Source organism: Taudactylus pleione, unplaced genomic scaffold, assembly GCF_031769625.1.
Source record: "Taudactylus pleione unplaced genomic scaffold, aTauple2 ptg000114l, whole genome shotgun sequence".
In the NCBI taxonomy this organism is placed as follows: domain Eukaryota; kingdom Metazoa; phylum Chordata; class Amphibia; order Anura; family Myobatrachidae; genus Taudactylus; species Taudactylus pleione.
In genome coordinates this window covers 4,638,863-4,665,182 of record NW_028284516.1, presented here as the reverse complement: position 1 = coordinate 4,665,182, position 26,320 = coordinate 4,638,863, and the positions used below count along the sequence as shown (strand labels likewise).

General features: G+C 43.4%; 1 protein-coding gene across 1 annotated transcript in view; it reads left to right on the top strand.

Annotated features, from left to right (window-relative positions):
- Positions 1-26,320, top strand: part of SLC26A7 (solute carrier family 26 member 7) — a 97,138-nt gene that overhangs the window by 53,142 nt on the left and 17,676 nt on the right. Inside the window, exons 6-11 of the mRNA XM_088471505.1 lie at positions 4,725-4,807; positions 6,495-6,642; positions 8,919-9,032; positions 13,611-13,688; positions 20,218-20,313; positions 24,381-24,487. Coding sequence (XP_088327631.1) covers positions 4,725-4,807; positions 6,495-6,642; positions 8,919-9,032; positions 13,611-13,688; positions 20,218-20,313; positions 24,381-24,487 — 626 coding nt within the window. The remainder of the gene's footprint in view (positions 1-4,724; positions 4,808-6,494; positions 6,643-8,918; positions 9,033-13,610; positions 13,689-20,217; positions 20,314-24,380; positions 24,488-26,320) is intronic.

Sequence of the window (26,320 nt, the reverse complement as noted above, 5' to 3'; positions counted from 1 at the left end):
TGTGTCATAAGTAAAGGGCCGGCTGGCTTGACCGTTAAGGGTGCTGTAACCCCCGAAAGTACACTCCAGTCCAAACCAAAAAAAAAATTATTTTCTGTGTTTGTGAATTGTGTGCGCAGTAGCCGCACGTGCATCAACAAAGTAGTGCCAAGCGTGCGCCTGTGTCATAAGTAAAGGGCCGGCTGGCTTGACCGTTAAGGGTGCTGTAACCCCCGAAAGTACACTCCAGTCCAAACCAAAAAAAAAATTATTTTCTGTGTTTGTGAATTGTGTGCGCAGTAGCCGCACGTGCATCAACAAAGTAGTGCCAAGCGTGTGCCTGTGTCATAAGTAAAGGGCCGGCTGGCTTGACCGTTAAGGGTGCTGTAACCCCCAAAGTACACTCCAGTCCAAACCAAAAAAAAAATTATTTTCTGTGTTTGTGAATTGTGTGCGCAGTAGCCGCACGTGCATCAACAAAGTAGTGCCAAGCGTGCGCCTGTGTCATAAGTAAAGGGCCGGCTGGCTTGACCGTTAAGGGTGCTGTAACCCCCGAAAGTACACTCCAGTCCAAACCAAAAAAAAAATTATTTTCTGTGTTTGTGAATTGTGTGCGCAGTAGCCGCACGTGCATCAACAAAGTAGTGCCAAGCGTGCGCCTGTGTCATAAGTAAAGGGCCGGCTGGCTTGACCGTTAAGGGTGCTGTAACCCCCGAAAGTACACTCCAGTCCAAACCAAAAAAAAAATAATTTTCTGTGTTTGTGAATTGTGTGCGCAGTAGCCGCACGTGCATCAACAAAGTAGTGCCAAGCGTGCGCCTGTGTCATAAGTAAAGGGCCGGCTGGCTTGACCGTTAAGGGTGCTGTAACCCCCGAAAGTACACTCCAGTCCAAACCAAAAAAAAAATTATTTTCTGTGTTTGTGAATTGTGTGCGCAGTAGCCGCACGTGCATCAACAAAGTAGTGCCAAGCGTGCGCCTGTGTCATAAGTAAAGGGCCGGCTGGCTTGACCGTTAAGGGTGCTGTAACCCCCGAAAGTACACTCCAGTCCAAACCAAAAAAAAAATAATTTTCTGTGTTTGTGAATTGTGTGCGCAGTAGCCGCACGTGCATCAACAAAGTAGTGCCAAGCGTGCGCCTGTGTCATAAGTAAAGGGCCGGCTGGCTTGACCGTTAAGGGTGCTGTAACCCCCGAAAGTACACTCCAGTCCAAACCAAAAAAAAAATTATTTTCTGTGTTTGTGAATTGTGTGCGCAGTAGCCGCACGTGCATCAACAAAGTAGTGCCAAGCGTGCGCCTGTGTCATAAGTAAAGGGCCGGCTGGCTTGACCGTTAAGGGTGCTGTAACCCCCGAAAGTACACTCCAGTCCAAACCAAAAAAAAAATAATTTTCTGTGTTTGTGAATTGTGTGCGCAGTAGCCGCACGTGCATCAACAAAGTAGTGCCAAGCGTGCGCCTGTGTCATAAGTAAAGGGCCGGCTGGCTTGACCGTTAAGGGTGCTGTAACCCCCGAAAGTACACTCCAGTCCAAACCAAAAAAAAAATTATTTTCTGTGTTTGTGAATTGTGTGCACTGTGGCTGCACGTGCATCAACAAAGGAGCAGCGCCAAGCGTGCGCCTGTGTCCCATAAGTAAAGAGCCGGCTGGCTCATTTCTTAAAGGGTGGTGTAACCCACAAAGTGCACTACTCTCCAGCAAAAATAAAATAATATTTTCTGTGTTTGTGTGCGCTTTAGCCGCACGTATATATATCAATATAACATAAATGGAGGACCAAACTTTCTCCGATAAAAATAAAATAGGGAAAGATCAAGAACCACTTCCTCCTAGTGCTGTTGCTGCTGCTGGGAGTTGTTCATCATCCCAGAGAGGAAGTAGGAACATCACTACTTTTACTAAACAATTGACCCTCCAACAGTCCCTAGCGATGAGGATGAAGTACGACAGCAGTCATCCTGAAGCAAAACGTATAACTGAGGCCTTGACTGCTATGTTGGTGTTAGACGTGCGTCCGGTATCCGACATTAGTGCAGTGGGATTTAGACAATTGATGGAGGTAGTGTGTCCTCGGTTCCAAATCCCGTCTAGATTCCACCTGCATCCTCAAAGCAGCAGCGACAAGCGTGCGTCTGTCTGTTAAAGGGTGGTGACACCCTCAAAGTGTGCTACACAAACAATTAAAATATTGTTCTTTTTTTTTCTGTCTTTGTGAATTGTGTGGGCTGTAGCCGTACCTGCATCCTTAAAGCAGCAGCGACAAGCGTGCGTCTGTCTGTTAAAGGGTGGTGACACCCTCAAAGTGTGCTACACAAACAATTAAAATATTGTTCTTTTTTTTTTGGTCTTTGTGAAATGTGTGGGCTGTAGCCGCACCTGCATCCTTAAAGCAGCAGCGACAAGCGTGCGTCTGTCTGTTAAAGGGTGGTGACACCCTCAAAGTGTGCTACACAAACAATTAAAATATTGTTCTTTTTTTTTCTGTCTTTGTGAATTGTGTGAGCTGTAGCCGCACCTGCATCCTTAAAGCAGCAGCGACAAGCGTGCGTCTGTCTGTTAAAGGGTGGTGACACCCTCAAAGTGTGCTACACAAACAATTAAAATATTGTTCTTTTTTTTTTGGTCTTTGTGAAATGTGTGGGCTGTAGCCGCACCTGCATCCTTAAAGCAGCAGCGACAAGCGTGCATCTGTCTGTTAAAGGGTGGTGACACCCTCAAAGTGTTCTACACAAACAATTAAAATATTGTTCTTTTTTTTTCGGTCTTTGTGAAATGTGTGGGCTGTAGCCGCCCCTGCATCCTTAAAGCAGCAGCGACAAGCGTGCGTCTGTCTGTTAAAGGGTGGTGACACCCTCAAAGTGTTCTACACAAACAATTAAAATATTGTTCTTTTTTTTTCGGTCTTTGTGAAATGTGTGGGCTGTAGCCGCACCTGCATCCTTAAAGCAGCAGCGACAAGCGTGCGTCTGTCTGTTAAAGGGTGGTGTAACTCTCAAAGTGCTCCAAAAAATAAAAAACTATTTTTTTAATGTGTTTGTGACTTGTGTGCGATGTAGCCGCACCTGCATCCTTAAAGCAGCAGCGACAAGCGTGCGTCTGTCTGTTAAAGGGTGGTGACACCCTCAAAGTGTGCTACACAAACAATTAAAATATTGTTCTTTTTTTTTCTGTCTATGTGAATTGTGTGGGCTGTAGCCGCACCTGCATCCTTAAAGCAGCAGCGACAAGCGTGCGTCTGTCTGTTAAAGGGTGGTGACACCTCAAAGTGTTCTACACAAACAATTAAAATATTGTTCTTTTTTTTTTGGTCTTTGTGAAATGTGTGGGCTGTAGCCGCACCTGCATCCTTAAAGCAGCAGCGACAAGCGTGCGTCTGTCTGTTAAAGGGTGGTGACACCTCAAAGTGTTCTACACAAACAATTAAAATATTCTTCTTCTTTTTTCTGTCTTTGTGAATTGTGTGGGCTGTAGCCGCACTTGCATCCTCAAAGCAGCAGCGACAAGCGTGCGTCTGTCTGTTAAAGGGTGGTGTAACCCTCAAAGTGTGCTCCACAAACAATAAAAATATTCTTTTTTTTTTCTGTCTTTGTGAATTGTGTGGGCTGTAGCCGCACTTGAATCCTCAAAGCAGCAGCGACAAGCGTGCGTCTGTCTGTTAAAGGATTACATCGGTGACAGCATCCAAGTAGGCATGTCAGACAGTCCGTACCTGTACTGGCAGGAAAAAGAAGCAATTTGGAGGTCCCTGTACAAACTGGCTCTATTTTACCTGAGTTGCCCCCCCTCCAGTGTGTACTCCGAAAGAGTGTTTAGTGCAGCCGGGAACCTTGTCAGCGAAAGGCGTAGGATGTTGCTTCCACAAAATGTGGAGAAGATGATGTTCATAAAATGAATTATCAACTCTTCCAGGGAGACCAGCCTCCAGAACGTACAGAGGGACCTGTGGTTCCAGCAGGGACGAATTAATACTCTGTGAGGATGAGGATGTACACACTGAAGAGGGTGAGGAATCGGTGGATGAGGAGGATGAGGATGACATCTTGCCTCCGTAGAGCCAGTTTGTGCAGGGACAGATAAATTGCCAGCTTGTTTTGTGGGGGCCCAAACGAACCAATCATTTCAGCCACAGTTGTGTGGCAGACCCTGGCGCTGAAATGATTGGTTTGTTAAAGTGTGCATGTCCTGTTTATACAACATAAGGGTGGTTGGGAGGGCCCAAGGACAATTCCATCTTGCACCTCTTTTTTTTCTTTGCATTATGTACAGTTTGGGGCCTAGTTTTTCAATGCCATCCTGTCTGCCACTGCAGTTTCACGCCTAGATGGGTCACGTGTTTGTGCCGCCCACTTGTGTCGCTTAGCATAGTCATCCAGCTACCTCGGTGCAACCTTTTGGACATAAAAACACTATTGTGAGGTGTGAGGTATTCAGAATAGACTGGAAATGAGTGGAAATTAAGGTTATTGAGGTTAATAATAGCATAGGAGCAGAAAAACCTACAAATTCTGTGATTTTAGCTGTTTTTATGCTTTTTTTCAAAAAAATACAGATCCAAAACACAAAACCCAGAACCCAAAACACGCAAGGGTGGTTTTGGCAAAACCAATCCAGATCCAAAACACGAAGAAAGATCCAGATCCAAAACCAAAACACAAAACACGAAAAGTGGCCGGTGCACACCCCTACTATAATGTTTCATTACCACTAAGCTTACTAATAGTGACATGTTCTGTTTCTCCCATAGATAATTGCAGCCTCCCTGGCGTGTTATTTTACCAACATGCAGGAAGCGTATGATATGGAAGTTGTTGGACATATTCCAAAAGGGTAAATACTTTTTACAGTTATAATAATTTTATTTGACGTTAATCAAAGAGATCACTTTATTTATTTATTTATTTTTATTTGATAAGAATTTATTTGAGTTTTGGGCCTCAACTCAAATGTTAAAATTAGATCAATTTATATATAGTTTGGAAGGACAAGGAGGGAAAGAACATGCAGTTTTGTGACATCGTGCAATTGTTTGTGGGCAAATGTGTCCCCTAGTTCTACGCTTTAAGATGGAGGTTTCCATAGGAGGTCAAACTTTAGCAGCTTCCAGTATAATCCGTTCATCATTACCTCACATTTGCCTACTTTTATTTTCTCCTCCCCGGGAGAAGCCTGGGGAGGAGAAGCAGGTGGGTTGCGACGGGGGCAGGGCCTGACGGTTCGCATCATTCAGCTCTGCCCCCTTCACGGTAAATTGCTGCGATTGGTACAAATCTAACTAGGGGGTGGGGCTAAATGACACAATTCATGAAGAATCATGTCATTAAGCCCCGCCTGCTACACGGGGACCCATGATCACCGCGGAAATTCTCCCCACTTCACTAGGAAGTGAACAGAGGGCCTGATTCAGAGCCGGGCGCTCTGACCAGAGCGCTCGCTCTGAATCAGGGCCCTCCTACCTCAACTTGGAGCGGCCTCTTGGACGCTCGCATAGCTGTGGGTTACCACCCACAGCTTATGCGAGCGTCCATGATGATGGTCGCGATGGTCAAGACCATCGCGACCATCGGGCTTGCGACGAGACCCTGTGGTAGGGTCTCGCTGCCGCAAGCCCTGGAGTGATTTTGGCTCTATCAGAGCCAAAATCACTCCCTCTGACATCACTTGTGATGTCAGTGGGGCCGGACCCAGACGGTATGGGAACGCCTCATCTGGCAGCCACGCCCCCGGCACGCCCACCAAAGGGGGCGTGCTGTCACTCGCCATCGACAGCACGCCCCCATTGGTGCGAGACCCCGAGCGACGGCTTCCCAAAGCGACGCATGCGCATTTGGGTACCATCGACCCGCTTGCGAGCGTCCTGCGCTCACGAGCGGGTCTGAATGAAACCCAGAATGCGGTAGAAATGCCTACTCTCCCGGGGTGTGCGGGGGGTTCCCCGCGACTTCCGGGAGAGTAGGCATGTATGCATTATCTGCCGCTCTTATTAGATAGTAGAGAAATACTGTGGAAATACAGATGACAGTTGTATACCTTGGTTCATATTCATCTTTTCATCACGCTATCAGACTCTCCACCTCTCTACAAATCTTCAAACGGGCTCTCAAGATCCACTTCTACATCAAAGCCTTCCAGCTCTCATCTTAACCCACTGCTCCATGCTCCTTCCTCCCTGTCTGCCCCATCTGTGTTACTCCTGTTTTTCTGCCCTTCCCCTTTAGAATGTAAGCTCACACGAGCAGGGCCCTCTTCCCTCATGTGTTTCTCCTTCCCTTGCTTATACTTTCATTTACTCCTAACTCTTTGTCGCTGCCGTCCTGTTGCTTATGTGAGTGTTATGATCGCTAATACAGCAATGTTTATAAACCATGTCCCTGTCCTGCACTGTACTGTATTGTACTGTTCGTCACGGTTTTCTTGTTCATTCATTTGTTTATGTACTGTGTAAGGCACTGTGAAACCCTCGTGGTGCCATATAAATCAAGGATAATAATATGAATAATAATAATTATCATTTCAGAATACCACTTCCTCGGGCCCCACCAATGGATATTATCCCATATGTTGTGGTAGAAGCACTCAGTGTGGCATTGGTTGGATACAGCGTGTCTATATTTCTTGCTTACAATTCAGCAAAAAAATTCAAATATTCTGTTTGTGAAAACCAGGTAGAATCATCGTAATATTTTGCTTATATAATGTTATGTGATATTACAAAGTCTATATACATTTTTTCCTATATAAAGGAAGCAGATCTTTATAAGCTCTGTACATTCAATATACAGAGACCATGTACAAAATGTGGGACTACAAGTAGGGAAAAAGGACAACTCACCTATAAAATAATGGTGGGCTTGCATTCTCGACCAAAGATATTTGTTTCAGTGTATATATATAAATAAAAGCCTCTTGCAATATTATGAATGCACAGGACAGGAGGAAAAGCTATTGCTTTAACTTTTCCATGCAGTGATCTTAAGCATACTGGACCTCATTCAGAGTCGGTCGTTGCGGCCGCACGGTCGTACGCCACCGATGTTCGCTGAACTACGCATGCGTAAAGTTCGCAATGCGCGTGCGCAAACTTGCTGCTACGATCAGAAATTTCTCTCTCCTTGAACACAGCCAGGTCGTTAGTTTGAGTGACAGAATGAACTATTTGTGGGTGGTAACAGGGGAAGTTGCTTGAAAACTGGGGAGTGGAGATCCGAACGCAGGCGTGCCTAATTATGCGAACGGCGTTTTATGGGAGTGCATAATTAACAAAGTAGTGTCATGGCACACGTGACATGGGAGGTTTTTACACTGACATGATCGTAGAGCTTAAGAGAGGGTATGGTCAACCTTAAGCTCTACGACCAGTTCCGATGGTTCCCGATGGTCTCGATTAATCCTTATATGGCCGGAGATGACGTGTAATGCGTACGAGAAGGGGGCGTATTTTTTGTCTTACGACCGCTTCCTCCCCTTGGTCTGCCAGCTAACGATCCGAACTTAGGGACACAACATGCGAGTGCATCATTTGCATATCCGGCCCCTTTTCCTGTACGACCGTGCGGCTGCAACGACCAACTCTGAATGAGGTCCACTGTATCTCCCGACATCTGTGCTGTATAATTTGGGTCTACATTCATGCCTGTGGTGCGCATGTCTGAAAAGGGGGTGTGGCCTTGCAAGGAGGGGGTGTAGTCTCACAACGCGCCATGTTCTCATCACTCTGGGGGGGTGTACCCCCAGAGACTCCCCCCCGCATTGTGAAGATGCTGTGCGTGTGTGTACGACATCTATTCCCCCGCTGCTCTGCTATGCAGAGAAGCGTTGTGTTCTGCCCTCAAATATCCCTCCCACCCACAGAACACTGCAACCCACGGGTGGGACAGCGGGACAGTCCCTGAAACACAGGACTGTCCCGCCCAAAGTGTTGGGTGGTATATCTTCAGTAAGGTTACAAATAAATGCAATGCCTTTTACAGTGATCAGCATTTTATCGGACATACAGTATATACAGTTTCAGTTGCTATTATTATTTGTTTATATAGCGCCAGCAATTTACATTATACAGAGAATGTATGTCATTCCTATCAGTCCCTACCCCATTGGAGCTTACAGTCTAAATTCCCTAGCATACAATCACACACTAGTGTTCATCTTGCCAATTAGCCTACCAATCTGTTGGGAAGAAACCTGAGCATCCGGCGGAAACCCATGACAACGCGGCGAGAACATAAAAACGCCCCATGATCGGGAATTAAACTCATGACCTCAGTGTTGTGAGGCAGTAATGGTAACCACTACGGTTACATGAAAGAATCATGATACCACAATCATAGGCTAACAGAGGTGAGCTGAGGTCCAATATTGTAAATGTATATATTGAGGCTGGGAGCAGAACCTTAATATTTATGCTTGGTAATTTGGGTGATAGATAGATATCAGCTGATAAGAGGAACTGACATCAGCTTGCATGGAGATATTAGTAATACTCACATAAAATTATTTAGAAAGTGCCTATTTGTATTGTTTTGTATGTAATAAGCGTTGATTAGAGGAGCAGATAGTGTGAATAGCTGATGGCATCACACACATGTTAACTGTGGTCACTGACAAAAGACAACATTGTTAACTTGGAAATATCAATTCTTTGAGACCACACACTAAGATCTGTGTATCAAAATGAGGTGGAAAAATACCAAATTGGCCTACCAGAGTGTTTCATGTAAGGTAACTTAAGCATTGATTATTAGAACCACCCATATCAGAGTATCTGAAGTTCATGACAATGTGACTAAGGACATAAAAAGTAAAAAAAAAAAAAAAAACCTGGGTAAAAATAACCTTTTACATAAATCGTTTTTTTAAAATAAATAAATAAAGATTGTTTAAGATACTAGAACTATTTCCTGCTGATAACATACCATTTCTATGTTTCTTATATATGTTACAGGAACTCTTCGCACATGGGCTCAGCAATATCATTCCATCATTTTTCTTTTGTATACCAAATTCAGGAGCCCCTGCCCGTTCATTTCTACTGTACAACAATGGATCAAAGACACAGGTCTGTCAGCATCTTGTGTTTTGTGAATGTGGATGTAAATGTGATACTCTTTAAGCACATAGGTAGGTAGAAGAGGCAGCTGTGTTGTGCTCATGGAAGCCTGGCTTTACTCAGGTAAGCAGAAGAGGATCCGAGACCCTTGGTGCCACACGAGTAGGTAGCAGAGGATCAGAGACCCTTGATGTCACACGAGTAGGTAGCAGAGGATCAGAGACCCTTGGTGCCACACGAGTAGGTAGCAGAGGATCAGAGACCCTTGATGTCACACGAGTAGTTAGCAGAGGTTCAGAGACCCTTGGTGCCTCATGAGTAGGTAGCAGAGGATCAGAGACCCTTGGCGTAAAATTAGTAAGTAGAAGAGGATCAGAGACCCTTGATGTCACACGAGTAGGTAGCAGAGGTTCAGAGACCCTTGGCACCTCATGAGTAGGTAGCATAGGATCAGAGACCCTTGATGTCACACGGGTAGGTAGCAGAGGTTCAGAGACCCTTGGCGTCACACGAGTAGGTAGCAGAGGATCAGAGGCCTCCTTGGCATCACATGAGTAGGAAGAGGAGGATCACAGACCCTTGACATCATATGGGTAGATAGAAGAAGATTAGAGACCCTTGGCATCACATGAGTAGGTCCAAGAGGCTCATGGAGACTTGTTTGCACAGTGGTAGGCAGAAAAAGCTCAGGGAGACTCCATCAAGAATATTTAAAAAAAAATTTCCCAACCAAATATCCCTTGACATTATGCCAGGTTCTAGAGATCTCCCATGATACTCATGTAACACCAACCCTATTGTTAGCTGCTGAGATTGTGCATGCAGGTTTCAACCACAAATCCACCTCTCTGAAACTGCTAATAACAAAATAAATTTAACACTTTAAGTTTTTCTCCCCAACAAAAAGAGGGTCTGCACCACGTCCTGTTTAATATATCAATGCCCATATCAAACAGGATTAATTTATTTTATTTATAAAGAGCCGACATATTAAATGGTGCTGTACATTGAGTGAATCATAATACAAATAAATCATGCTACACATAAGTAAAATTAATTGAAACTGAAAATGGACCTGCCCATATGACTTACAACATAAAACATAAGGTAGCGGAATAACAATTGGAGCAGAATCGGCGAATCACAATTGTCCATTATGTTAAATTTGCACATCCCCAAACCAGGCATCTGCAGAACAGGGAATTCCCCCAATAGATGTCTGATGTACAGTATAGGCCCTTTAAGCTCTCAAGTAATTGACTGTCTGATGTCCATGGTAGTATTCAGCTTTCCTTCAGCCTGATATGAACCAAAGCAAGTCAATTGTCTGGTAATGTTCTGCAAAACTTAAGACTGCAGAATGAAAGAAATACCTGACAACTCTCTCTCTCTCTCTGCAGAGCTATCTGCATATACTATAACCTATAAATCTAGTGAAAATTGTGCAAAAGCATTGACCTGAGAAAACAATTAAGACCACAAATCACAAGTTAGTTAGACAAATTCACAAGAAACCCAATCTCTGCAGTAGGTCCAATGTGCAGGCGAGGACTACAGTAGATGTACAGCACAATGTGCCACTGAGGACTGCAGTAGATATACACAGACTTTTTGGTGCCCTGTGCCAGAGAGAGCATTGGTGCCACCCCCATTTTTTAAATAGAGACATAAGATAATGCACCTGAAAAAGGGCCATGGCCTCATGTGGGAGGGCCAAGGAAGAGATAGGGGAGGCCAGGAGATGCTGGGGATAAAAGAAGAGGAAGCCACAAATGAGAATGATAATAAACAGGAAAATTGAGAGGCCCAAACAGCGCCCCCTGCCCTGCAGTGCCCTGTGCCAAGGCACTGGTCGCACTACCCTAGTTACGGCCCTGGATGTACAATACAATGTGCCACTGCAAACTGCAGTACATGTACAATGTGCCACTGAGGACTGCAGTAGATGTACAGTGTGCCACTCCAGACTCTAGAGAATGTACAATGTGCCACCAGGACTACGTAGATGTTAAATTTGCCACAGAGGACTGCAGTAGATGTACAATGTGCAGCAGAGGACTACAGTAGATGTATAGATGTGCAATGTGCCACCGATGTCTGCAGTAGACGTACAATGTGCCACTGAGGACTGCAGGAGACATAGAGTACAATGTGCCACCGAGGACTGCAGTATATTTACAATGTGCCACCGAGGACTGCAGTAGATGTACAATGTGTCACCAGGACTGCAGTAGATGTACAGTGTGCCACTCCAGACTCTAGAGGCTGTACAATGTGCCACCAGGACTCAGTAGATGTCAAATTTGCCCAGAGGACAGCAGTAGACGTACAATGTGCCACCAATTAATGCAGTAGATGTACAATGTGCCACCAAGGACTGTAGTAGAGGTACAATGTGCCACTGAGGACTAAAGTAGATGTACAGTACAATGTGACAGTGTCACTGAGGACGGCAGTAGATGTACAATGTGTAACCGAGGACTGCAGTAGATGTACAGTACAATGTGCCACTGAGGACTACAGTAGATGTACAATGTGCAGCCGAGGACTACAGTAGATGTACAGTACAATGTGCCACTGAGGACTGCAGTAGATGTACAATGTGCCACCGAGGACTGCAGTAGATGTATAGATGTGCAATGTGCCACCGGGGTCTGCAGTAGACATACAATGTGCCACAGAGGACTGCAGCAGACGTACAATGTGCCACCAATGAATGCAGTAGATGTACAATGTGCCACCAGGACTGCAGTAGATGTACAGTCTGCCACTTTGGACTCTAGAGGATGTGCAATGTGCCACCAGGACTAAGTAGATGTCAAATTTGCCACAGAGAACTGCAGTAGATGTACAATGTGCCACCAAGGACTGTAGTAGAGGTACAATGTGCCACTGAGGACTACAGTAGATGTACAGTACAATGTGCCACTGAGGACTACAGTAGATGTACAATGTGCAGCCGAGGACTACAGTAGATGTACAGTACAATGTGCCACTGAGGACTGCAGTAGATGTACAATGTGCCACCGAGGACTGCAGTAGATATATAGATGTGCAATGTGCCACCGGGGTCTGCAGTAGACATACAATGTGCCCCCGAGGACTGCAGTAGACATACAATGTGCCACAGAGGACTGCAGTAGACGTACAATGTGCAAATAATGAATGCAGTAGATGTACAATGTGCCACCAGGACTGCAGTAGATGTATAGTACAATGTATCACTGAGGACTGCAGTAGATGTACAATGTGCAACCGAGGACTGCAGTAGCTGTACAATGTGCCACCGAGGACTGCAGTAGATGTACAGTACAATGTGCCACTCTGCACTCCAGTAGATGTACAATGTGCAGCCAGGACTAAGTAGATGTCAAATGTGCCATCTCTTGAGATTGGCAACTCTCAAAAGTTCAAAAAGACATTTGGCAAAGGACAGCTTCCATATGTGGAGACAAAATGAGAAACGGTACAACATCACAACTGAACATTGCACCTGTCACATAATTGTAAAACTCTGGTACATATCAGGGCTTATGGCAGTGCTGACATCAAAACAGGGAACAACTCCAGAGAGGCAATATTAGACATCACACCAACGCTGACAGTCTACTGGCGCCATCTCCTACACCGCCCACCAGAATAAAACACACCACAACCTATACTCTCTAACACATCTCACATCTGAGCTGCGGTTCAGAATGGAAAATGCTATCCTGACTGGAACCAGTAGGCGCTTCCGTTATATATGGCTCCAGGAAATGCACCTGCATCATCTTTTTCAATGTTCCTGTGAGCTGTAAAACATGGTGTAGCCTAAACTCGCACCTACAAAAGACGGCCCAGGGGCATTACTTTCCCAACAAACATTAAGTGCCCTAAGTGTGACTGAAATTGTCAGAGGGTAAATTTCATAACTGATGCCTTCAAATACAGCATCCTTCTACCAATGACAGTGCTTTAATAGGTGAAAACAGTTTTGCAGCCCAGAAGTTTGTTTTGTGCACTAAAAACAAATACAACAAGTCCATATGGTGAAGGCAGATGGGGACTTGCATATTATTGCTATAAGTAGCATTTTTGGGGGGTAATCTATATACCAGCAATTTTATTAAAGTCAAACCTTTTAAATATGGCAAAAAACTATATTCTCAGTTACCGCCCTGTAGGGTTGTGCCTTTAATAAAATTGATGAAAATTTGGTGAAATAGAAAATTGCTACTTGCTGCTACTTAGTCCTTCATATCCAACTTGCAGATGAGACTTCTTTACCGTGTAGCCAAGGGCAGCGTTAGGACCTGGGGACAGGGTGCTTGGTGTTGTCACTTCCTAGGTGACTCATGCATCATAGACATTTGTATTCCTAATTTAAAACAAGCTAGCCACTAATGAATACACATACATGCATTGCTGTAGATATCTGAGAGAAATTTCAGAATCACTGGAGTAGATTATTTTAATTTGTACTGAACTTTATTCTCAATGTGGGATTTACAAAATAAAACACATATTGCACTGATGATTATACGTGACCAGCTTAACTATTAAATACCCACTACAAATAATATGATATGTTTGTCCATTCTTTAGGTAGCCTGTGTGATATCTTGCGTCCTGGTCCTCCTGGTCATTTATTTTGTAACACCGTTCTTGTGCTGGTTGCCTATGGTAAGCAAATTGAATAGTCCAAATTGATATAATTAATTATATTATTAAAGTGCACCTGCAGACTACACATAGTAGAGGTAGTCATTTTGTGGCAGACAGGCTACTGCTCTTCCAGCTTGGATATTGTTACTGAACAGAGTAATGCTCATTATATGAAGAGGGAATATGTGGTGTATTACCAATGTAAGAACTAGGTGGCAAGGTAGTAAAAGATGCTGAGCACTTGTGAAGGAATTTATGTCTATACCAGTGGTTCCCAAAGTGTGTGCCTAGGCACCCTGGGGTGCTTCGGGACACTTGCAGGGGTGCCTCAGGTTGTTGGTCCAGCTCCAAGTCAAATTATTTATGGTCAATGTCATGTAAATACAGTGGTGGCCAAAATTGCGGAAACTTTTTGAAATTTTTATGTTTTTCAACTTCGAATGCTTATAAAAACTGTTACACTTCAATGATCATATATCAAATGAAAGGAAATGTAATGCTGAATTCAACACAATAAACAGAGGTCAAATATTTGCATTACAAGGGAAGTTATGCAGTGAAAACAACACTTAGGGTGAAAATCCCTGTGTATACTTATGATGTTACTGTCCTATCAGTATTTCATTGGGTATCTTTTATTTTTCAAGACCGCAGCACAGCGACGTGGCATTGAGTCAACCAATGTTTGGAGCTCTTCCTTTATTATGTGGTACCATGAGACAATTATGGCCTCAATTAATTGTCTTTTATTGGATGGACGCCTCATATGTACCAGTTTTTTCAAACAAAACCACAAATGTTCTATGGGGTTCAGGTCTGGGCTGTTTCCTGGCCATCCCAGCACCTGTATGTCATTCTCCGTGAACCACTGTTTGCATATCCGTGCAGTGTGGCAGGGAGCTGAATCCTGCTGGAAAAAAAATGGGGCATTATCTGGGACAAGATCCTTGATAGAAGGTAGAAGTTTTGGTTGTAGGATGGTATCAATGTACTTTCTGCTGTTCAGTGTGCTATCTATGACATAACGGCGGCCTACAGCATCTGCTGTCATACATGTCAAGATCATAACACTTGTAGGATTCTTTGTTGTCGCTTGAATGCGATCTGGATTCAGATTTTCCCGATGTTACGTCTCACATATTTTCTCCCATCACTACCAAATATCGATATCTTCGTTTCGTCACTCTATGGGCTCTATTTATTATCATTATTTTTACTAAAATAAAGTGAAAAAGGGTGTTTTCACACCCGTATCACATTATTTTAGAATCACCTATAGTTATTACAGGGCAATTGGAGTGCAATTCGTAAAATTGTACTCCAACCCCTAAGTATCACTTATTTTTAGTAATCAAATCGCATTTCCCATAATTGTAATGGGAAATGTGATCTGCCTGGTAGTTACTGAAAATAAATAATGAAAAAAATACCTAGGGAGGCCCTGTGATAAGGTGGTGTTATCCAGGGTCTCCCCCGGTTACCGGGCTCCTACTCTGCTCTAAAAAGCAGAGTAGAGCCCGGAGCCGGTCCCAGTGATCAGCTGTGTGGTCTAAACAGACCGCAAGCTGATCTCTGCTAAAAATTATTATTTTTTTTTTAAATTTACTTACCTGACTCCAGGGACCAGTGATCGGGGCTCCGGTGATGTTCTCCCTCCGGTCAGCTGGTCTCCCATAGTGCACTGCTGCCTGGTCATCAGGTGACCGTGTCCCAGTGCAGTATGGGATGTCAGCTGACTGGAGGCATGGAAGACATCACCGGAGCACCGATAACAGCAGGTAAGTGCTATTGAGGGGGGGTCGCGGGGGGGAGTTGTGGGGGGGGGGCAGGCGATCATGGGGGGCGGGGCTTAGCGCTGGGGGGTGGGGCTTAGCGCCGGGGGGTTGCAGCGATGGTCGGTCGGCGCATGCATCGGCACTTTGTCACGGTATTTTTTACGAAAATACCGTGAATAGTGTGCGGAGGGGATTTGCAGGGACAGCGCTTCATGGCAGGCTCTGTCCCTGCAACGGATTTGTAGTAAATCCCTGTGATATTGCCTGAATTCGCAATGCGAATTCAGTTGATAATATCACACTACAATCTGCATTACAAATGTATTCGTTTCTGCCACTGTTTTTATTCAACAATGGCTTTTTTCGGGGAATCCTACCTTTTAGGCCAACCTCCGTTAGTCTTCTCCGTTCCGTTCTTGCACTGACAAAAACACCAGTTGCATTCAGTTCACTGCTACTGGCCGCAGATAACATCCATCTGTCCCTGACGCAAATTCGTTTTATTCTCCTGTCATCAACAGCTGTTGTGCACTTTTTCCGGCCTTTTCCTTCTTTGTTTTGTATCGATTGTGTTTCTTGATAGCGTAAACAAAACTTTCATATTCCTGATGTCACATTCCCACCAACTTCTCTCGCAATTGCTGCATACGAAAGACCATTTTCACGTAACACCACAATCCTGGATCTCTTCCTGGGTGACCAGTCACCACTTTGCCTGGACGACATTGTTGTATTTATTTTTTACACCGTCAATAGCACTAAACAATACACACAAACATCCAACCGTAATTGCACATCAGTAACCAACTTTATTCTGCAAAATGAAACAGCCAAACTGGCCTTTCCCAACTTGGACCATGACCTCGCAACTGCTCATAAACGACAGCTGATTGGTCCTCAGAACAACGATTCAGATTGGCTGATAGTAGCTGTTACTACAATCTGCTTATTGAATCTCACGCATCTGTGCTTCTTTGACTGAAAGTAGCATAACTTCCCTTGTTGTAATGCAAATATTTGACCTCCTTTTTATTGTGTTGAATTCAGCATTAAATTTCCTCTCATTTGATATATGAATCATTGCACTGCTTGAAGTGAAACAGTTTTTATAAGCATTCAAAGTTGAAAAACATTGAAATTTCTAAATGTGTCCGCAATTTTGGCCACCAGTGTATGTGAACAAGAAGAAGCGCAAACCTGTCCACAACCACGTAACTGACCCTAAGGATAACAGGTAATCACAATTTACTTCACTTTACTACTTCACTACATTTTTTTCTGAATTTCTCAATAACAAACTTTTGGCTTAGGGGTGCCGTGAAGACAATGCCGATACTCTAGGGTGCCGTGATTTTAAAAAGTTTGGGAACCACTGGTCTATACTATAGTCTGCGTCTTTTGCGTGTCTGCATCTTTTGCCAGTATTGCTTCTGCGACTTTATGTAAATACCTCTACAAGCCCTTCCCTGGTGTGCAAGCGTACGTCTGAATGTGCAAGTACTGAGACGCCCACTTTGAGGGGTATATTTACTAAAGTGCGGATTTTTAGAAATGGAGATGTTGCCCATAGCAACCAATCACGTTCTTGCTATTATCTTCTTGAAGGTGCTAGAGAAGTGTTAAGTAGAATCTGGTTGCTATGGGCAACATCTCCATTTCTAAAAACCCGCACTTTAGTAAATATACCTCTGAGTGTCTTTAGACACTCAAATATTGCTTGGTGTGTCTTTTTAGATGCAGCCATTTGTCACAATATCGATACTTGCTCCAGCCCCATGCTAGGTGCAGAGTATGGCCTCCAATGTAAACGATTATGTAACCACTTCAACGACACTCCCATAACACGCCCATAAGACGGACAAATTCTGTGCATCTGCTAAGCCAGCTCCCAGTCACCGCCCTGGAACGCCCAATACATTTTCAAGACATTTCAGAGACCGTGTGTCTAAATGACAATTGCGACTCAGTGCGCACGGGCTCTTGACACACATGCACAGTGCCACTAAGATTCATGCGTAGTAGAAAAAAAATCGCTCAACTGCACGCGACATCGGGAGTGCGTCCAACTTAGAATCAGGCCCAATGTGTGGTCTTGTTTATTGCTGTACGCTAGGGATGGCCACCAGTAGGCCGGCACTGTTTTGTTGTATTTTGCCTCCATTGTTGCATTCCTTGTGATGGCACGTAATCATCACTTGTTAACTAGTGGATGGTTTAATCATCGATGTATGCTAGTGTGCATGGGCAATGGGCAGATATGGGGTCTGCATGGGCAATGGAGCTCTGCTATGGACACAAAGTTAAACTCCTTAATGGTCTATGACTCACCATCAGACATTTACATGACATACATATAATAATAAAACCTTATATACGTAAACATCATACTACTAAATAATAACCAACTAGCGACCCGCTCTGGCTTGGCAAGGGAGCAATTTTCAATTTACGACAATAGACTTTTTTTTAACTGAGGTAGGTGACATTAGTCGCTTTTCCTCCTGACGTCAACACAGAAAGATTTAGTTTTGACGTGACACGCAAAAGGGCCACGTAAAGTTGTCCATGAGCAAAAGAGTCTCCACTTAGGTCAACTCCAGCCACGGTAAGTGTCTGTCCCTGTGCTTTATTTATTATCATGCTGAAGCAGACTCCTACCGGGCATTTTTTTTCACATAAATGAAATAGGAACGTTAAAAAAAGGGAAAAACTGAAATTTCGCCACAATAAACAGGGCTTACATCAATTTTCTGGAGAAACCAGATTATACGTATCAGTCTCTACATGGAATGAAAAAAAAGTCCATGGCTGTGATATATCTTTATCGGTTTAAGAGAAGAAAGCACTCGGACAGCCGCTTTTTCATTGACTTGCTTCACTAAAATAGTCACTGCTCAGATCCTTTTTGTCATACATTAATGTTTTATAGACCTAATCCTTCCTCTATAGAATAGATAAAACTGCACCAATATCTGACCAGTGGTTCTGGAGATTACACCAAACACACAGACAGATGCCTACCAGGGACTTTACTTTATACCATGAATAGATAAAGAGACAGAGACAGTAATTGCGAACATTTTAAAAATGTATTTAACAAATTATTGAAAAATGGACGTAGGGGGGGAAGGGAAGTATGTTGGCAATGAAGAACGGCTGCTACAAAACTTAGCAAAATGTACAATAACTCAAACAACCAAACACATTCGTGAACCACCCTCCCTTAGAACCACTTATTGTGGACCCACACAGATGGGTGGTTCAGCCGAAACCGCAGGGAGTCATCAGCAACCACCAAACTAAAGGAGGGCGCACTCATCTAAAACATAACAAAAACAACCACCTTACCACACAGCCATTCGAACCACCTTAAAGCAAAAAAACATCCAAACCACCTAAATAAACAAGAAAACATCAATAAAGTAATAAAGGGCTGGTGTCAGGACACAGAGGCATCCCAGGTTACACACACAGATAACTGCCCCAACAGCACACTACCAACCCTTAACACTCTGTCAAATACTCCACACCATTCTATCTACCCAACAACACAATTATAAACCCTAACCTAACCGTCCTCACTGGAAGGAAAACATATATGACCATGTCCCCTGATAAGCCAATGGCATCGGGTTTAACGACTCTCAGGTTTATTTAAAAAACCTTCAATTGCCCTTCTCCTTCATGGTGTATGCAGCAGGAGTGGCATCGTCCACCATCGAACAGCAGCTATCAGAACAAAGCCATCAGAATGAAAACATTGATGGTTAGTAACCATGGTATCCAATGGCCATCCATACTATCTGTACTGTTCCCTGATTACGGTACAAAAGATCTACTAACATCACTGATATATTTTGGGAGTCACACAGAGGAAGGAGCCATTTTGTGATAGTGCAGCCAGTCAATTCACTAGCGACTAGTGGCATCACTGGGGCACTCGTTGAAGCAGTGACTGGATTCAACCATTTTGCAGATTGAGTGCATATTAATGAAAACACTAACTATGCTGCCCATATGAATTGCAAATTGATAGGTGTTAGAAGAGCCGGGCACTAGGATCCAGCGGCTCTCCACGGAGGCCAGACCTCCGACTTGCGTCTTTTGCGCATTTGTGGTCACACTTTGGAGTATATTTGCTAAAGCTTCTAAAACAGACAAGTGTTGGTGTTGCCTATAGCAACCAATCAGATTCTTTATCATTTTCTAAAATGCAATAGAGGAAATAATAGCTAGAGTTTGGTTGGTTGCTATGGGCAACACCACCACCACTTCTCTGTTTTAGAAGCCCTAGTAAATATACCCCAGGTGTTTTTCCTCCTTAGCATTTTGTCACATCAGGCGTTCCCCTGAGTTACTCTATCTACAAGGAGCCCTAGGAAGCCCTACAGAGACCCTATTGCCTTGTGCCAACACACTACAGTACAGTAGTCCTCCCGCTGTCAACTTACAGTGTGTGTGTGCATATACACGTGGCGCACCTCAATGCCTAGCATACCCTATATGATCCTGGCTTTATCTGGCATACCATCTAGAGCCTGTACCTGTATTAACCCTGTGCCCTATGCTACCTATTTCTACCTGGTTAAGTTGTCTGTTGTGTGGGCTAACTTCCATTTGCACACCACTGCGCACCAAGCACCCCCCTATACTCTGCCAATTATAGGTTGCATTCCCATATAAATATTGATTAAACGCACAAAATTGCTGCCTCTTGTGTAGGTTATAGGTGAACTTTTATTAAAAATAACTTTGTCATGTTTCCATTGCAGCCTGTTTTGGCAAGTATGATAGTTGTGGGATTGAAGGGAATGCTCATACAGTTCCGAGACTTGAAGAAATATTGGAACGTTGATAAATATGATTGGGTAAGTACTGTAACCTGGTTTATTTTCCAACATATCGGACTCCTAATTCTAAATAAATCAAACATCTGCATTCAGACACACACTACTTATGAAGCATTAATGTAGCCCTAAAATGATTGAAATACTGTTAAAAAAAGACATATCGTGAAAAACAACTTTTATTTAAATAAAGACTCCTTCAAACTCTCCCTCATCAATTTGTTATTACTGTTATTATTAATCACCTAAATTCACAGGGAACATCTTCTGTCCTCCAGCCAGTCAGCTACTATCTTACATAGAGCAGCTTCCATCTGGTCAGAGTTTGAGAAAGTGGAGTTAGTTGTGGTTCAATAATTTTAAGATTTTAATGCCATGCTTAAGTGGCAAGAACAGGTATTACCACTGTAGTACATGACAACATGCTTCTCCATGTAAAGCATGGTGACCATATTGACATTCATTATGTTTACATGGATGAATTGTCAACCTAGCTTCCCTGGTGGCCCAGCGGTCACTTACCTGGTCCCGGCATCTGCAGTGGCTTCAGCGCCAGGGGCGTTTCTATAACGGGTGCAGGGTGTGTGGTGCACACAGGCCCCTGGGTCCAGGGGGACCCCGCACCGCACACCCTGCACCCATAGTATTAATTACCTCTCCGGAGTCCCACCAGCGCAGGGGTCTGGCGCTGTAAAAACTACTGGAAAATGGCTGCCGTGACCATTTTCACGGTGACCTGCGCATACTCTATAGACTCTGGGTGCACTCTAGTGCCCAGAGTCTATAACTTCGGCGCTGGCCGCGCACAGCTCAGCCCCTGTCCAGCGCTGACGGTCACTTCCAGCGCAGACACCTGATGGAGCGGCGTTTTTGGGTGAGTATTCCACCCTGTCTCCTTAGCCCTAATCCCTAACCCTCCCCGTAGTGACTACCCCTAACGCTCCCAGTAGCACCTAACTCTAAACGTCGGCATTCTAGAGTCCACATTGTGGTGTTGACATTATAAATATTGACAATGTCACTGGATCTCTTTTCCCTTTTTAATAAACATGCCTATAAAACTGATGTTGCCATGGAAACAACTTATATACTGCACATATTCACTGAGGTTTATATGAACATCTTTGCCCTATACCTCCAATTATAGAAGCCTTTAGAAAACACAAACTGAGTATATGTACACTATATGGCCACACCTGTTAATTATTGAATTGAGGTGTTTCAATCAGACCCATTGCCACAGGTGTATAAAATCAAGCACCTAGCCATGTAGTCTCCATTTGCAAACATTTGTGATACAAAATGGGTCGGTTTGAAGAGCTCATTTCAAGCGTGGTACTGTGATAGGATGCCACCTTTGCAATAAGACGGTTCATGAAATTTCATCCCTGCGGGATATTCCACGATCAACTGTAAGTGACCGTGGAATATCCATAGAAGCCTCACATCACCAATTCCAATGCCAAGCGTTGGATGGAGTGATGTAAAGCACACCGACACTGGACTGTGGAGCAGTGGGAACGTGTTCTGTGGAGTGACGTATCACGCTTCTCCGTTTGGCAATCAGATGGGCGAGTCTGGGTTTGGCGGATGCCGGGAGAACGTTACCTACCTAACTGCATTGTGCCAACTGTGAGGTTTGGTGGAGGAGGGATAATGATATGGGGGTGTTTTTCAGAGTTTGGGCTAGGCCACTTATCTCCACTGAAGGGCAATCTTAATGATTCAGCATACCAAGACATTTTGGACAATGCTATGCTTCCAACTTTGTAGCAACAGTTAAGGGAAGGCCATTTTCTATTCCAACATGACTGAGTCCCACAACACAAAGGAAGGACTTATATGGACATGGTTTGATGAGTATTTTGTGGAAGAACTTGACTGGTCTGCACAGAGTCCTGATTTCAACCGATTTCACCTTTGGTATGAACTGGAACGGAGATTTCGAGCCAGGCCTTCTCGTCCAACATTAGTGCCTGACCTCATAAATGCTCTACAGATTGAATGGGCAAAAATTCTCACAAAAACCATATAAAATCTTGTGGAAAGCCTTCCAAGAAGATTGGTAGCTGTTATAGCTGCAAAAGGGAGACCAACTCCATATTAAAGTAAATGTATTTGAAAACAACGTCATTAAAGTCTCTGTTGGGGTAATGGTCAGGTGTCTGAATACTTTTGTCCGTATAGTGTATAACATTATATATTATTTTCAATACTGAGTATGCGTACCTATCCAGCTTTATTCAACCACCTCCTGGTTAATAGTTTATAACCCATTTTTGAATGCCCTTTGTGTATTTTGTATTTTCTTGGAACAAAAAAATACTTTTAGTGTCAAATGGATCATTCCCAGTGGAGCATAGGTGCTTCTACTGTGCTTGCAGGTAACCCTATTATTGCTAAAGGCCATTATTGTAAAGATTTGAGCACTGGTTGTCTCCAATTATTTGGAGTTCCTACAGGATACCCCACTTGTATGTACACCATTTGTACATCATATTGCATTGAGGAAGAGGCTATTGTCATGCACAGGAATGTTTGCTTATTTCTATGATGTTTACCTGTCTGGTTGCACTAATAAAAAAAAGCTCCAATGAACTGGTTTGTTTTCTTTTGGAAGTATTAAATATGTTGGAGTGTTGCATTGTCTTTTTTATATGGGACAGTATGATGGTGAGAGGAGACCGTGATTGACAAGAGCACAGCCACTCCACAAAGGACTCTATAGTGAGGCTCACTATTACACCAATAGAGAGTAGCGACACATGTACAGTACAATGGTTTAGCCCAATGACTTCCAACCCGTAGCTCGCGGCCATAATTTGGGTAGCTCTCCTAGCTGTAGTACTGCTGAGTCAACTAAGAGGAAGTGACCTCTGACAAAGGCGTGGGTGGAGCGTCAGGGAAGCGCATCAGGTGATTACCATAGGGCGACACCAACTGGACATCACAGGAGTCCTCTGCATTTTTGGCGAGTGACTCCTGCCCAGCCCTGCCAAAAAATCACACAGCAGCCCTGCCTACATCTTTTGCTGCTCTACTGTACTTACCTCCTTGGAGCCAGTAACTAAGAGTGAAATGTGCAACAATATCACTGTATTAATTGAATGCATTGTTGTTTTCTATTAAACATTTTATTCATTTTCATTAAATGATCTTTTTTTTTCAAAAATGTTAGCAGCTCTTTAGGAGGTTTCATTTTTCTTGAGTAACTCACATCCCAATTAAGGTTGGCGACCACTGGTTTAGCCGGTCAAAATATCTGTGATGATGGCGTGTCTTTGCACTACCGGGAACAGGAGAGCAGTTTCTTTTTTCTTCAAAGTATTGCTCCAGAGCCACAACTAAGCTCTTTGGTGCCCTGTGCCAGAGAGAGCATTGGCGCCCCCTCCCCCATTAACTAAACTTTTTGATGCCCTGTGCCAGAGAGAATATTGGCGACCCCCAATAACTAAACGTTTTGATGCCCTGTGCCAGAGAGAGTATTGGCGCCCCCTATTAACTAAACTTTTTGGTGCCCTGTGCCAGAGAGAGCATTGGCGCCCCCCCATTTTTTAAATAGGGACACAAGATAGCGCACCTGAAAAAGGGCCATGGCCTCATGGGGAAGGACCAGGGAAGAGATAGGGGAGGCCAGGAGATGCTGGGGATGAAATAAGAGGAAGCTATAAGTGATAATGATAATAAACAGGAAAAGTGACAGGCCCCGTACAGCGCCCCCTGCCCTGTGGTGCCCTGTGCCATGGCACTGGTCGCACTACCCTAGTTACAGCCTTGTATTGCTCAACAGATTTCAGTGTATAGAACTCCAAATATTTGTGCTGCCACTAACCATGTCTGTACAGGTCGTTTTTCAGGTACAGTATATATGAGGGTGACAGAGGGGGAGATGTATCAGACCTTCTGTCATTTTATAGACTGTGCTAGATAAATGACAGTTAGAAGCTGATTGGTTGCTATAGGCAACTTCTCAATTTTATCTCTCACAGGTTTGATATATCTCCCCAAAGTGTATACAGTATATTTATCTTTTAGCACTTCTGTGATGGTTATGCTGACTCTTTATTTTAAGTTTTATTTACACCTAGGTAATATGGGTCTGCACCTATTTGTTTACAATCTGCTTTGCTGCAAATATCGGTCTGTTGTTTGGAGTTGTATTTAGTATAGCAGTGGGAGTGCTCCGTTTAACAAGGTAATTTACTTTTATATTAATATATTTCGCTGTGTTATCTCTGTTTTGGCCTTTTTTCATTGCTGTGAATGAGCTACATTGTTAAACTAATTATTGTACTTATTATACAACTTATTATGCAAGTCAGTGAGGAGCTGCCATGATCAGTATGACCTTTATAGATTACAGTGCATTTCATTCCACGCCAGGGCCGGATTAAGGGCCACATGGGCCTGGAGCTGAAAATTATCAAGGGCCTATTATGAAAACCAGAGGAGGTGTGACCATTGCTGCATGGGTGTGGCCAGTGCCATGTGGGAGTGTACATACCCTACACTTTCATCACCTATGTCTCCCTAAATATGTAAAAGTTAAAAAAAGCTTCATTTTGTGAGGTAATTAGAAATATAATTTTACTACTTATGATTTATGGCTGACCATGTGGACAGCAGTTGGCCAGTTAACATCATGCTGTCATGATGATGGGCCTATTTTTATGTGGATGCCTGGAGCTGTAGCTCCACCCGCCCCATTGTTAATCTGGCCCTGTTCCACGCAAGTGCACCTAATGTTCATGCTCAAACCACATTCTGGTTTTTAGAAATGTGCCCATAAATTCACTCTGCCTCAACTTTTAGAGGATATTGGGTTCGGATGTAGTATAAAATGTTGACACCAGATTGTCAACATGGTCAGAATGTTGACACTGACATGTAAACATGTCCAAAGTGTTGACTTTATTAATGGTGACAGTCCTATTTTTGCAGACAAACCATAATTTCATGTGTCGACTTTCTGACTGTCGACATTGTGATTGCATACAGTGGGTTCAACTGGAAATGCACAAGTTGGAACAATAAAACCATTAGAACAACATTTAGGGGGAGATGTACTAAGCCTTGAAAAGTGATGAAGTACCAACCAATCAGCTCCTAACTAATTTTTCAAACATAGCCTGTAAAGTGACAGTTAGGAGCTGATTGGTTGGTACTTTATTACTTCACTTTATCACTTTTCAAGGCTTAGTACATCTCCCCATCAGCCTGCTACCACTTTAGGACCGCCCTTGCCCCCTTATATATACTGCCTGATGTAGCAATATTTATATCTTAGCATTTCTGACTTAATTAGTCAAAGACTATCGAAATTGTTTTTATTACATTTTACATATGAAAGTTTAACATTTTATTACATTGGTAGAATTGGTAGAACTAAGGGCCCCATTTACAGCAAACCTAACTACCAGCAGCATATTTAGGGCCGAATTCAATTACCCGCGAAAAGTGCAGTTTTTTTGACGCATATAGACAGGTGAATTGGAAGTGAAAAATCGCTATTTTGGGGTGCAAATGTGGGGATTTGATCCAGAACACTTTGGACACCCCCTTAATGACTAATCAGGCAAAAAATGTTTTTATTTTTTTAGAACTCCCCAAAAATGACATGTAATTTTTGGGGCAAAAATGGAAAAGTGTTGGAAAATGTGTAAAAAGTGAGGGGCCTGGTACTTTGGGGGGCTATATAGATGGGACAGTTTTGGGGATTACAGGAGGCTGCAGCAGGTGTATTTTTAAGATTTTTTAAATCTTCACTTTGGAGATATCAAAATATGCTAGTACCCATTTTAATGTACCCCAAATTTAACGGCGGTACTTATTTTTTTTTTTTTTTTTAATTGCTTTCTATCATTTTTCAGCACTTCTGCATATATGCATATAACAGCCAATTCTGATACTTTAAGAACAAATCACTTTTATTAGGGCTTTTAGGACACTTCTATATTGATTTCCAGTGTTAGTGCAGCTTTTTCTGGGGTACAGACTGATTTCACCAAAATCTTACCTACTTTTCGCC